The sequence below is a fragment of the Salvelinus namaycush genome, chromosome 14, assembly GCF_016432855.1.
Source record: "Salvelinus namaycush isolate Seneca chromosome 14, SaNama_1.0, whole genome shotgun sequence".
Taxonomy (NCBI): domain Eukaryota; kingdom Metazoa; phylum Chordata; class Actinopteri; order Salmoniformes; family Salmonidae; genus Salvelinus; species Salvelinus namaycush.
Window position 1 is genome coordinate 17,224,995 of NC_052320.1, and position 14,608 is coordinate 17,239,602.

The 14,608-nt window shown below is 41.2% G+C and overlaps 1 protein-coding gene across 1 annotated transcript; it reads right to left on the reverse strand.

Annotated features, from left to right (window-relative positions):
* Positions 1-76: 76 nt before the first annotated feature.
* On the reverse strand, positions 77-11,223 carry LOC120059208 (lamina-associated polypeptide 2, isoforms beta/gamma-like). Its single transcript, XM_039008076.1, has 6 exons — positions 10,952-11,223; positions 6,499-6,601; positions 6,282-6,404; positions 4,375-4,439; positions 1,232-1,296; positions 77-928 (listed from the first exon to the last, which is right to left on the reverse strand). Exons 1-6 carry the CDS (start codon positions 11,162-11,164, stop codon positions 649-651), a joined length of 849 nt encoding a protein of 282 aa, XP_038864004.1. The 5' UTR covers positions 11,165-11,223; the 3' UTR covers positions 77-648.
* Between the last annotated feature and the right edge of the window lie 3,385 nt (positions 11,224-14,608).

Sequence of the window (14,608 nt, forward strand, 5' to 3'; positions counted from 1 at the left end):
ATGAATGATCGTTTGAGCGCCACCTTTTGGGCTGGAAATAGGTCACCAGATAATAATTTACCTTATGCACTTCCAATCAAATTGCCATGTAGCACTTATTTTATTAGACAGAACATGTCAAATGCTCTTTATTCAAATTAACTCAGACAACTACACAATAAGCAACTCTTGAAAAATAAACAAAAAACAACTTTCATGTTTCATATTACACTGAAATCCCTGACATTTGGTGAGCTCCACATAACTCGACTTGTTTTTGATAAGGCCACAAACAAAACCAACAGTGTAACTTATACTGTAACTCCATGAATGTAATTAAGACATACTTTTATTAAATACAAAAACTCCATTAAGTTAAATTTCATACATATTTTTATTATTTAAAAAAATGTAGGCCTAGTCATTCGTTTTCTGCACTTGCACTGATCCTGTATGCATTTGAACAGCACACAGTAGGTTCACCGTAACATTTTCGAACCAACAGGATTGTCCAAAGGAGAATGACACCAGAGCCATATATAGAGATTTTTTTAAAGGCTTTGAATGATGGTAACAAAATGATGTTCCGCACAACTGTAAACCAATGTGTGGAGTATTGAGGAGGAGCGGGGGAATTATGCCTCCCTAGAGAACGAGCTGAGGAATATCCTAGGGTTCAGCCTGGAGGGACAGTCCCTCAGTCTCCGTCTCCATGCTGAGGTTGTCCAGCAAAGCCACAAAGGGATTGGCCAAGCTATCCTCTATGGCAGCATAGATGAGGTAGAGGAGGCAGGCCACGATGAAGAAGACCAGGATCTGGACCCACAGAGGAACCAGGCGATGCTCCACTGCCCATCGCTGTAGGGTCATGGGACTAGCAGGGAGGTCTGGGTATTTAAACTGGACCGGTCGCCCCGCTGCACCCTTGATAGGCCTCCGACGGGTGGCACTGAAATAAAGGGGGGAATTAGCAACATTGTAGTACCCAAATACTATAGGTACATGGAATATAAGTAGACTTAGGTAAACCAGAATTCTCCAACCCTGGTCCTAAAGAGCTGCTGCATTTTGTTTTAGTACTGTATATGAAGGAACCAATAGATTGCAGAATAACCCAGACAGGGTACCTTTCAATTAAAATACCGGTAGCAACTGACTGCTTAACCAGGTTTGGATAAAGGCTGATGTGACTGCAGGCTTCCTTAATTTCTAGTCTACTGTGTAGTGTATTTTTATGAGAGACTGTACTTACGCAATGCCAGTTGGTGTGGGTTCTGTCTCTGGGAACATCTCCATCAGAACATCTGTGACTGGCTCCTAAAGACCAGACAAACAGATGCACATATCAGAGACTGACACACACCAAAATAGATGATAGGAAAGAGAAGTGTCCACACCAGTGTCCACCCTCACCACCTTAAAACAGGTCAGGTAGAATGCCAAAAATAGATAATTAAAAGTTAGGGGAAACAGGAAAGTCAGATAGACACTTGTGGTTATTGTGCTAGCTAGACCATAAGATTAAAGTCCTCAAGTGACAGTCAACTAATGTATCGACCTTTTCTTAGTAAAACATTAATTAAGGTATGAATGAGCACTAATTAAACCACTGGCTTGGTTATATACATGAAGACCCACCCAATTAAACTCACATACTGACAGTCAATTTATAAACAGAGTAATAGAATGAGCCCTGCAGATCTGCATGTAGACATGAAAGCACAAGTATATGAACTGTTGAAAAAGCGTAAAGAAAGAATCTAAAAGACTTGGATAAACAAGCTAATGTATGTGCCTTGATTTGCCGTTTGAAAAGGGATGTCTTAGGGGTGATGAATAGGGATCTGTTAGTCATCGTATACTTGTCCACCGTCGCCGCTTCCTGCTAAAATAGGTGAGAAACAACGCAAATTAAATGTTACATCCTTGTTTCCCTCTCAGCCCTGTACACCCACACAATGTTTACCATAGCCCAGTGAATCACAGAAACCCTATAACCACCAACACCAGCCTGTCACTGATAAGATTATTGAACTGTTTGTCAGTACTACTGACCCAGTAGGGCCTGGGGCAAGGTCCTTGATTACTACTCCTGTTATTCCCTCTCTTGATTTCTGGTCCACTACTGGACAGAGGGATCCGACTCTCAAACTGTAGTTCCAGAGGAAAAGGTAAATACAGCATATCACTCCCTCATCACTCCAGTGAAGATTGATAGAATTGCATATTTTACATAGTAAATATGATCATTAAGACTAGATACCAAAACCAGTTCAAAACAAACTTCCCTCCTCCACCATCTGAGTAATGCTGAAGCTCTTAGAGTACGAAGAGGAGTCAACATCACAACCGCCTCTCAGAGACACTGACTGTGGCGACACCTGCAGGGGTTAGGACAGAACTTAAAAAGAAATATACACCAACAGCTTGCTTGATCCCTTAGAAGATACTCTCCATAAGTGAAAGAAACCCACCAAAATCCTTGCACCATCTTTGGAGTGAGAAAAGGGTGCCCAGACTCATGCACATTTTATACTGAACAAAAATTTTAACGCAAAATGTAAAGTGTTGGTCCCATGTTTCATGAGCTAAAATCAAATATCCCAGAAATGTTCCATTTGCACAAAAATCTTATTTCTCTCAAATTTTGTGCACAAATTTGTTTACTTCCCTGTTCGTGAGCATTTCTCCTTTGCCAAGATAATCCATCCACCTGACTGGTATGACATATCAAGAAGCTGATTAAACAGCATAATCATTACACAGGTGTACCTTGTGCTGGGGACAATAAATGGCCACTCTTAAATGTGCAGTTTTGACATACAACACAATGCCACAGATGTCTCAAGTTGAAGGAGCGTGCAATTGGCATGCTGACTGCAGGAATGTCCACCAAAGCTATTGCCAGATAATTGAATGTTAATTTCTCTACCATAAGCTGCCTCCGTCGTTTTAGACCATTTGGCAGTATGTCCAACCGGCTTCACAACCACAGACCACGTGTAACCACGCCAGCCCAGGACCTCCACTTCCGGCTTCTTCACCTGCGGGATGGTCTGAGACCAGCCACTCAGACAACTGATGAAACTGAGGGAGTATTTCTGTCTGTAATAAAGCCCTTTTGTGGGGAAAACTCATTCTGATTGGCTGGGCCTGGCTCCCAAGTGGGTGGGCCTATGCCCTCCCAGGCCCACCCATGGCTGTGCCCCTGCCCAGGACTACTCTCTGTTTATTATCTATGCATAGTCACTTTAACTCTACCTACATGTACATATTACCTCGACTAACCGGTGCCCCTGCACATTGACTCTGTACCGGTACCCCGTATATAGCCTCGCTATTGTCATTTTACTGCTGTCGTTGAATTATATTGTTATTTTATTTATTTTTTACTTAAGAAGATTTAAGAAAAATAAGTGTTAAAGCATTGTTGGTTAAGGGCTTGTAAAGTAAGTATTTCACCTGTTGTATTTGGCGCATGTGACAAAGAAAATTGTATTTAATTTTTATGAATTTATTTCAATTGACTGATTTCCTTATATGAACTGTCTCAGTAAAATCGTTGAAATTGTTGCAAGTTGCGTTTATATTGTTGTTCAGTATATATTAAATGAATTGCTAGCAGAAGGGGAGAGATCCCATGCCCATTGAAGAGGAATGTCCGTAAAAAGTAAGTCGTTATGAAAGTGTTACAGTAGGAGGAAGTTAGGTGAGTGTAGTGGTATATCCCTAAATCTGTGGGCAGTCCTAGTACAGAGGATGTTCTGCTCAGCACATGCCCATGTGAGGGGGGAAGCTGCTGCCCCCACTCTGCTGTGGCAGACGACTCAGCCACATTCCCATGATACCCTGCATTCCTCCTGTGATCGAATTCAAAGCGGCCCAGATCTCTTCGAACCAGCTGCCAGGGTGGCACTATTATCATCCCATTACACAAAAGCATTACCCTCATGAAATAATTCCATCACCCATTTTAAAACATTGAATTTGTGAATAAATAATACATAATGGTGTTGGTGGTATAATGAATAGGCAGATTTACCATTCTGGACAAAGGCATAAAACACTGATGATAGTGATATTCCGTGTTTTTATTATTCCGTGAGTGCGGTACCATCTATTAAAAGTAAGGAATAACTTAGCTGAGAACCACTCCTAAAATATAACTTATCTTTACATTGAGAGAGTTTTCATTATTAGATCCATGTCCAGAGATACCAATTACTGCCACCAGATGGCACTGCAGGCAATGTTCTCTCCTTTCATATCTTGAGGAACATGACATACTGTAACTGCAAAGGACATTTACTATTCTTAAAGGAATGAGAGGCTGAACATAGGTACTGATCTTTGCTTTGATCACAGGTCTGAAAACCAGAGTATGAATGCACTCACCCGCATGTCAACGTGCAGGTTTTCCTCCATTAATGAAACCGTCTCTGGGCTTCCTTGTTGTGAACCTGCAAAATCAGAGGCAGAAACCCATTAGATTAGATTGATTGCTGGTATATCAGCACAGTATGAGGGCAATTTATTTATATATTCAGTACCAGTCAAAAGTTGACATCTACTCATTCAAGGGTTTTTATTTATTTTACTATATTATAGAATAATAGTGAAGACATCAAAACTATGAACTAACACATATGGAATCATGTAGGAACCAAAAAAAGTGTTAAAAACAAATAAAAATATATGTTATATTCTTCAAGGTAGCCACCCTCTGCCTTGATGAGTTTTGCACTCTTGGCCTGCTCTCAACCAACTTCATGAGGTAGTCACCTGGAATGCATTTCAATTAACAGGTGTGCCTTGTTAAAAGTTCAAATGTGGGATTTATTTTCCTTCTTAATGCGTTTGAGCCAATCCGTTGTGACAAGGTAGGGGTGGTATAAAGAAGATTTGGTAAAAGACCAAGTCCATATTATGGCAAGAACAGCTCAAATAAGCAAAGAGAAACGACAGTCCATCATTACTTTAAGACAGGAAGGTCAGTCAATCCTGAAAATTTTAAGTACTTTGAAAAAGTTTCTTCAAGTGCAGTCCAAAACCCATCAAGTGCTATGATGAAACTGGCTCTCATGAGGGCCGCCACATGAATGGAAGACCGAGTTACCTCTGCTGCAGAGGATAAGTTCATTAGAGTTACCAGCCTCAGGAATGGCAGCCCAAATAAATGCTTCATAGAGTTCACGTAACAGACACATGTCAACATCAACTGTTCAGAGGAGACTGCGTGAATCAGGCCTTCATGGTCGAATTGCAGCAAAGAAACCACTACTAAAGGACACCAATAAGAAAATACTTACTTGGGCTAAGAAACACAAGCAAAGAACATTAGACCAGTGGAAATCTGTCCTTTGGTCTGATGAGTCCAAATTTGAGATTTTTGGTTCCATCCGCCGTGTCTTTGTGAAACGCAGAGTAGGTGAACGGATGATCTCCGCATGTGTGGTTCCCACCGTGAAGCATGAGGAGGTGTGATGTGTGGGGGTGCTTTGCTGGTGACACAGTCAGTGATTTATTTAGAATTCAAGGCACACTTAACCAGCATGGCATCCCATCTGGTTTGCGCTTAGTGGGACTATCATTTGTTTTTCAACAGGACAATGACCCAACAAACCTCCAGGCTGTGTAAGGGCTATTTGACCAAGAAGGACCGCGAAGGAGTGATAACCCGATCACAACCTAATTGAGATGGTTTGGGATGAGTTGAAGGAAACGCAGCCAGCAAGTGCTCAGCATATGTGGGAACTCCTTCAAGACAGTTGGAAAAGCTGGTTGAGAGACTGCCAAGAGTGTGCAAAGCTGTCATTTAACACTTGTTTGGTTGCTACATGATTCCAAATGTGTTATTTCATAGTTTTGATGTCTTCACTATTATTCTACAATGTAGAAAATTGTAAAAAATTAAGAAAAATCTATGAATGAGTAGGTGTGTCCAAAGTAATATATATATCATATATATCATAAATATATATATATATATATATATATATATATCATATATATCATAAATATATATATATATCATAAATATATATATATATATATATATATATATATATGATATATATATATATATATATATATATGATATATAATATATATATATGATATATAATATATATATATGATATATAATATATATATATGATATATATATATATATATATATATACACACACACACATCATATAGACATATATATATATATACACACACACAGGACAGACAGAGACACACACATTTCACTCTGATCCCAAAGTTGACATTAGAAAGTTACATCTTAATGGTCATACCCGACTCTTCCTCCCCTTCACTGTCTGAGTACTGGTCTGCATCCCCTGTGCCACCGTTCTGCCTGGGCTGGGCAGGTTTTAGTAGCCTCTGCAACTTCCTCTCATATATAGACCTAGTGGTGGCTATCACACACACAAATATTAGATGAGAATACATTGTATAATAATATAGATAAATAGACCGTCTGTAAACAGTGTAGTCTGGGAATAATCTCACCTACAATGGGTCCAGCTTCCACTCCATATTTCAGTAGTGTGGTCTTGAGCTCATCATCTGTCAGTACACTGGGGTCTAACATCTCTGGATCTTTCTCCTCTTCCTGTGGGGACAACAAATTACCATGTATGATGAAAACACATTACACAACTTTTACCATAACTGAACTGACTTTTAAACTAGACAGGGTAAAACAGTCATGTTGATCATACTGATAGAAACATATATGTATCATGTCTACTATAATGACAATTGAATGCTGAATCAAACATCACGATAAGCTAGCTGTTACAGCAGAACATCAATATAACGGCAAGTTGTACAAAGTGGTTTAACAGCGGTTCAAATTCCACCCCCATTACAGCTTCTATAGAAGACACCCTGTTTTGTCTACAATTCAACTTATCCATAATGCTTGGTTCTAGCCTTTATTGAAAAATACTTCAGTGTTCATATATATTCTTTGACAGACTAGCAGACTAGCTGACAGTGCTGTAAGTTGCAAAGACGGCAATCAGGTACAGCATCAGCAGCCTTTGAAAGCATCAAGCATGTGTTCGACCAGAGAAAGCAGCTGAGAAGACATCTGAGAACACACCCCGGGTGTTAGTTACCAGAGCCAAAGTCACTATTACAGCTAAACCAAATCAAATCGGATTTGTCAAATACGCTGAAAACAACAGGTGTAGACCTTACCGTGAAATGCTTACTTACAAGCCCTTATCCAACAATGCAGTTAAGAAAATATTTACTAAATAAACCAAAAAAAGTAACACAATAAAATAATAATGAGGCTATATACAGGGGGTACCGAGTCAATGTGAATGGGGTACAGGTTAGTCAAGGTAATATGTACATGTAGGTAAGGGTAAAGTGACTATGGATAGATAATAAACAGCGGCGTAAAAAAAGGGGGGGGGGGGGTCAATGCATATAGTCCGGGTATCCATTTGATTAGTTGTTCAGCAGATTTATTGCTTGGGGGTAGAAGCTGTTAAGGAGCCTTTTCGACCTACACTTGACACTCCGGTACCACCTGCCATGCAGTAGCAGAGAGAACAGGCTATGACTTGGGTGGCTGGAGTCTGACAATTTTTTGGGCCTTCCTCTGACACGCCTAGTAGAGGTCCTGGATGGCAGGAAGCTTGGCCCCAGTGATGTACTGGGCCGTATGATAGTGATGCGCGGGTTGACTCATAACCCGCCAGTCCCCACAGGCTGGGTTTAGGGTCATTAAATATTGTGTGGCTGTAGGGCGGGTGGGTAGCGGGCAGGTGGAATAAAGAGAAACAATACCTTTAAAAAACAGAAATGTATCATTATTGTGCAATTTACATAATATACATTGAGGTTTTTCTTTCATTATTTCAGGCTATCTGGAATGAGTGCATAACCCTAAACTTTAGGGCTTAACTGTATGCGTGCCAAATTGCCTACACAGCCAATCCCCAAATGATGCTTTTGGGAATGGGCAGAAAAAGTTAACATCAATCCACAGAGGCAAAAAGAAAAAGATAAATGCTGCGAAATGAGAGTTGAAAATAAAGAGAAGGGAGGGCCAGACAAGTAATGTTAGGAAAAGATTTGGTGAAGTGGTAAAAGAGGATGATAGCAGTGCCGGCGATGTTATGTGACCCGATTTAGGAAACTAGGCGTATGTCACAAGTCACAACTTCACAGGAGAGCTGTTTGAATGTAAAAAAATATTTTTATGTGATGATTGTGAGGTGCTTTACAAATTTGACAGTCACAAGACAGGACTTCAAATAGGCCTATGGCATGTCAGGGGAACTGTAGCCTACTGTTTAGATGGGTTAAATGAAAACTGAAATCTGGACGACTAACCAGAATAACCTACTGTTAATAATACTAGTCCAGTGTGAATCGACATCCTTGTGTTTTGAGAGAAAATGTCTGAGTTTTACAGGTGTTGCTCACGGTTTGAGCAAGAAAACAAGACCTGAGTGGATAAATTGAACAAAGTGCTACACATAGCCTATATATGAATGGCCTACACATAACAACTTTCACAGTGAATGCTTTTGTTTATATGTTTTGTGCAAATGAATTGAACATCACCAAATGCATCATTAAAAAAATATTGCGCCTGTTTAACGCAACCCTTGCTGTTAATAGATCGCAAAGCAGCATACAACTGAGCTACACGTTTGGAACAAGATCACTTTCTCATCCATAGCCTGAAAACGCATATCAAGCGCAAGTTAACTGTTAAACACATCTGAAGGCTGGGGGGCATTTAGGAAGTCTTCTACTGCGGATCGGTAAAATATCCTAATGATTATGATCACACTTCCTCAATTCAAATATTATGGCGACACTATAATAAAGATGGTTTGGTACGGTTTAGAAACTTGGGAACCAAGCTCGAGTTATCAGTGTATCCTGTTATCGCCTGGACTTGTTGAAATATCTTCACACCTAGAAAAACAAACCTCCAGGATTCCGTCAAAACGGTCAATTTAAAAAAACAATAATTACTGGGTGCATATCCCGTCTGAATTGTCCTCAGGAATAACATATATTCTGGGGTAATAAATACATAACCAACGTTCTCTAGTAAAAACTAGTCCTGTGCAAATTGGGCTATAGTCTTAAGCAATAAGGCACGAGGGGGTGTGGTATATGGCCAATATACCACGGCTAAGGGCTATTCTTAGGCACGACGAATGCCTGGACACAGCCCTTAGCCGTGATATATTGGCCATATACCACGAACCCCCGAGGTGCCTTATTGCTACTGGTTACCAACGTAATTAGGGCAGTAAAAATAATATGTTTTGTCATACCTGTGGTATACGGTCTGATATACCACGGCTGTTAGCCAATCAGCATTCAGGACTGGTAGCACAGTTTATAATTAATAATAACTCCTGCAAAATTAAGCATTTCTTGCAGTAAAATAATACACCAAATGTCAGCAAAATTTGGATTTGGTAACAGGAGTGGAGAAATATGATTGATTTCTTTCTGCATCTTGAGAGAATGCAATGCTCAGTTAGATACGATCTGTAGAGGTGCTGTCTTCATAATAAAAGTTGATAGTATTTCAACTACATAAAATACGCATTGCTTTATTGTATTTTCATCCCAGTCCATAAACGTCTTTGCTCCGCAAAAGATGACAGAAAAAACTTTACCGATGTCAACTACTATAGATTGAAGAATTCATTCTATCGATCTATTACATTATTATTTTGTGCAAGGGTATATTTAGTCGTCAAGGGCAACATATGACAAAAGAAAAGCTACAAGTATCTCATTATAGACAAGTTGACTAGCAAATAGCCTACCAACATGTTGTAAATTATAAGCAGAAACATATCTAAATCGGGCAAAACAAAATCGTGCACCCTCTGTCAAAAAAATCGTTCTGCAGTCTTTGACTGTCGCCTATAGCGCATTTTCTATATTTGCGGGTTAGGGTTGGGAGTGGGCCTCAGATTTTCATTTTATCACATATAGTCGTGCGGTTGCAGATGGGTTATTAGAAATGTCTTGCCGGTGAACAAACAGCTGACCCGAGCACCACTACAGTAAGCACTACCCTCAGTAGTGCCTTACAGTCGGATGCCGAGCAGTTGCCATACCAGGCGGTGATGCAACCAGTCAGGATGCTCTCGATGGTGCCTATTTCTACAATGTATCTTCTTAAAATCTGATTTGAAACCTAACATTAACCACACTGCTAACCTTATGCCTAACCTTAAATTAAGACCAAAAAGCTAATTCTTGTTGAACACTCTAGTTAAGTGTGAAACCACACTGAATGATGGCATGGCATTGGTGACTCAGTTCTGGAAGACCCCCCCTTCATGGGCCCCTCCCTGCTCCCTTCACCCTCCCCTTCCCCCCCTCTGCAGACCAGCCAGCCAGCCAGGCCGACTATATAGCTGACCTTGCAGAGTTCAGGGTATTAGTTGATATGGGGTTACAACAGCTGCATGCAACCTTGTGTCCTGCCTTTACTATAGGCAGTCACCCTGGGACAGTATCAAGAACATGTTTAACTTAGTTTACCAGAAGATCTGACCCCATAGACATAGCAAACACTGCATGCTAAATGTTAGTATAGTATAAAGTACAGTAAAGTATAGTATTAGTTTATAGTTGACTACCTCTGCTAAGCTAAAACCATTTGAACGTTCCCTGGTGAGCAAATTACTGAATAAGGGAGGGACACATAATATTAAACAACGGGTGGGTCTAATCCTGGATGCTGATAAAACCGCATAAATTACTTATGATCAGAGTTTATATGAGATCGATTCCTATTCCCAAATAGATTAGGAGGACTGGGTATAGAAAGCTCAATTGATCTAGATCAGAACACATATGTTGGCTTGATCCAGTATACGTTATAAAGCGTTTCACTCGAGCTACTTGATACAAAATAATTAGCTAGCTATCTGATTGACATGATAGCTCTACTTACAAAGTCCTGACTGTCCTGTACTTCAACAACATCGTCATCTTCCTCATCACTAGAGAAATCTGCAGCACTTTTCTGAACGATATGTTTCAAATATAGTTCCACATAAACTTGCTTCTTGCTCTCCACCGCAGGCAGGGTGACGTTGTGGGCTATTAACTCCGACTTCAGTCTCGGCTTGGAGAACTGAGCGGGGTCTTCTACAAACACGGGCATGTCACGCGTCCAGGGGCCGACCAATACACCAAAGCAAGCAATATGCCAACTTGTTTAGCAAGCTAGCTATTCAAGTAAAGAGACGGTCCAATGCCAATGAACCAGCAATCGTTGCTAGCTAGCTACGGCGTCACTCAGCCGGAGAAACAGGTGCTCACGCCTGGAAGAGGGCAGAGGGGACGAGTTACTTGATTTGCCAGCCAACATGGTCAAGCAAGCAGCTGCAACTGTAGGAGCTACAGTAAGTTAGCTAACTGAGCTAATTGAATCAGACTAGTCATGATTTCTTAGCTACGTCAGTGGCATTTCACTTTAATAGTATTAACTGACATTAGTTGTTGATACCGTTTTTATGCATTATTTAGCGGTTATACCCTTAAAATAGTTACCTTTGATTGGCTGGTACTGCAATGCAGGCACGGTTCGGTTGTCGTCTGTTTCTCTGATTTGGCGCCGAATTACTTTTGTGTCGCTTCTTGATTAAATGCTTTTTCAAGTCACACTTGCTTGCGTTTACAACTGTCACTTTGACTAAATACTTTTCTACATTTACATGTGAGGCTGGCTGGGGCATCATTTGGTGAAGCAACAGGTAGATTTTTGTACTTTACCAGGTTTGTCATATATATAGATACAGTTAAAGTCGGAAGTTTACCTACACCTTAGCCAAATACATTTAAACTCAGTTTTTCACAATTCCTGACATTTAATCCTAGTAAAAATACCATGTTTTAGGTCAGTTAGGATCACCACTTTATTTTAAGAATGTGAAATGTCAGAATAATAGTAGAGAGAATTAATTATTTCAGCTTTTATTTCTGTCATCACATTCCCAGTGGGTCAGAAGTTTACATACACTCAATTAGTATTTGGTAGCACTGCCTTTAAATTGTTTAATTTAGGTCAAATGTTCGGGTAGCCTTCCACAAGCTTCCCACAATACGTTGGGTGAATTTTGGCCCATTCCTCCTGACAGAGCTGGTGTAACTGAGTCAGGTTTGTAGGCCTCCTTGCTCACACGCGCTTTTTCAGTTCTGCACACACATTTTCTATGGGATTGATGTCAGGGCTTTGTGATGGCCACTCCAATACCTTCACTTTGTTGTCCTTAAGCCATTTTTCCACAACTTTGGAAGTATGCTTGGGATCATTGTTCATTTGGAAGACCCATTTGCGACCAAGCTTTACCTTCCTGACTGATGTCTTGAGATGTTGCTTCAATATCTCCACATAATTGTCCTTCCTCATGATGCCATCTATTTTGTGAAGTGCATCAGTCCCTCCTGCAGCAAAGCACCCCCACAACATTATGCTGCCACTCCCGTACTTCACGGTTGGGATGGTGTTCTTCGGCTTGCAAGCATCCCACTTTTTCCTCCAAACATAACGATGGTCATTAAGGCCAAACAGTTCTATTTTTGTTTCATCAGACCAGAGGACATTTCTCCAAAAAGTACGATCTTTGTCCCGATGTGCAGTTGCAAACCGTAGTCGGGCTTTTTTATGGCGGCCTTTCAGGTTATGTCAATATAGGACTCATTTTACAGTGGATCTAGATGCTTTTGTACCTGTTTCCTCCAGCATCTTCAAAAGGTCCTTTGCTGTTGTTCTGGGATTGATTTGCACTTTTCGCACCAAAGTACGTTCATCTCTAGGAGACAGAACGCGTCTCCTTCCTGAGCGGTATGATGGCTACATGCGTACTATTGTTTGTACAGATGGTGGTACCTTCAGGCATTTGGAAATTGCTCACAAGGATGAACCAGACTTGTGGAGGTCGACAATTTATTTCCTGAGGTCTTGGCTGATTTCTTTTGATTTTCCCATGATGTCAAGCAAAGAGGCACTGAGTTTGAAGGTAGGCCTTGAAATACATCCACAGGTACACCTCCAATTGACTCGAATTATGTCAATTAGCCTATCAGAAGCTTCTAAAGCCATGACATAATTTTCTGGAATTTTCCAAGCTGTTTAAAGGCACAGTCAACTTAGTGTATGTACATTTCTGATCCACTGGAATTGTGATACAGTGAATTATAAGTGAAATAAACAATTGTTTGTAAACAATTGTTGGAAAAATGACTTGTGTCATGCACAAAGTAGATGTCCTAACCGACTTGTCAAAACTAAAGTTTGATAACAATAATTTGTGGAGTGGTTGAAAAACAAGTTTTAATGATTCCAACCTAAGTGTATGTAAACTTCCGACTTCAACTGTGTGTGTGTGTGTGTGTGTGTGTGTGTGTGTGTGTGTGTGTGTGTGTGTGTGTGTGTGTGTGTGTGTGTGTATATATATATATATATGTGTATATATATGTGTGTGTGTGTATATATACACTGCTCAAAAAAATAAAGGGAACACTTAAACAACACAATGTAACTCCAAGTAAATCACACTTCTGTGAAATCAAACTGTCCACTTAGGAAGCAACACTGATTGACAATAAATTTCACATGCTGTTGTGCAAATGGAATAGACAAAAGGTGGAAATTATAGGCAATTAGCAAGACACCCCCAAAAAAGGAGTGATTCTGCAGGTGGTGACCACAGACCACTTCTCAGTTCCTATGCTTCCTGGCTGATGTTTTGGTCACTTTTGAATGCTGGCGGTGCTCTCACTCTAGTGGTAGCATGAGACGGAGTCTACAACCCACACAAGTGGCTCAGGTAGTGCAGTTCATCCAGGATGGCACATCAATGCGAGCTGTGGCAAAAAGGTTTGCTGTGTCTGTCAGCGTAGTGTCCAGAGCATGGAGGCGCTACCAGGAGACAGGCCAGTACATCAGGAGACGTGGAGGAGGCCGTAGGAGGGCAACAACCCAGCAGCAGGACCGCTACCTCCGCCTTTGTGCAAGGAGGTGCACTGCCAGAGCCCTGCAAAATGACCTCCAGCAGGCCACAAATGTGCATGTGTCAGCATATGGTCTCACAAGGGGTCTGAGGATCTCATCTCGGTACCTATTGGCAGTCAGGCTACCTCTGGCGAACACATGGAGGGCTGTGCGGCCCCACAAAGAAATGCCACCCCACACCATGACTGACCCACCGCCAAACCGGTCATGCTGGAGGATGTTGCAGGCAGCAGAACGTTCTCCACGGCGTCTCTAGACTCTGTCACGTCTGTCACATGTGCTCAGTGTGAACCTGCTTTCATCTGTGAAGAGCACAGGGCGCCAGTGGCGAATTTGCCAATCTTGGTGTTCTCTGGCAAATGCCAAACGTCCTGCACGGTGTTGGGCTGTAAGCACAACCCCCACCTGTGGACGTCGGGCCCTCATACCACCCTCATGGAGTCTGTTTCTGACCGTTTGAGCAGACACATGCACATTTGTGGCCTGCTGGAGGTCATTTTGCAGGGCTCTGGCAGTGCTCCTCCTGCTCCTCCTTGCACAAAGGCGGAGGTAGCGGTCCTGCTGCTGGGTTGTTGCCCTCCTACGGCCTCC

What these genes read in the sequence shown, in the direction of transcription:
- LOC120059208 (XM_039008076.1), bottom strand. Translation starts at nt 11,164, where the DNA reads ATGCCCGTGTTTGTAGAAGACCCCGCTCAGTTCTCCAAGCCGAGACTG. An exon ending in TGAAGGGGAGGAAGAGTCGG is followed by an intron (nt 4,440 to 6,281) that starts GTATGACCATTA and finishes CTGATTTTGCAG; the next exon opens with GTTCACAACAAGGAAGCCCA. An exon ending in CCCACACCAACTGGCATTGC is followed by an intron (nt 929 to 1,231) that starts GTAAGTACAGTC and finishes CCTTTATTTCAG; the next exon opens with TGCCACCCGTCGGAGGCCTA.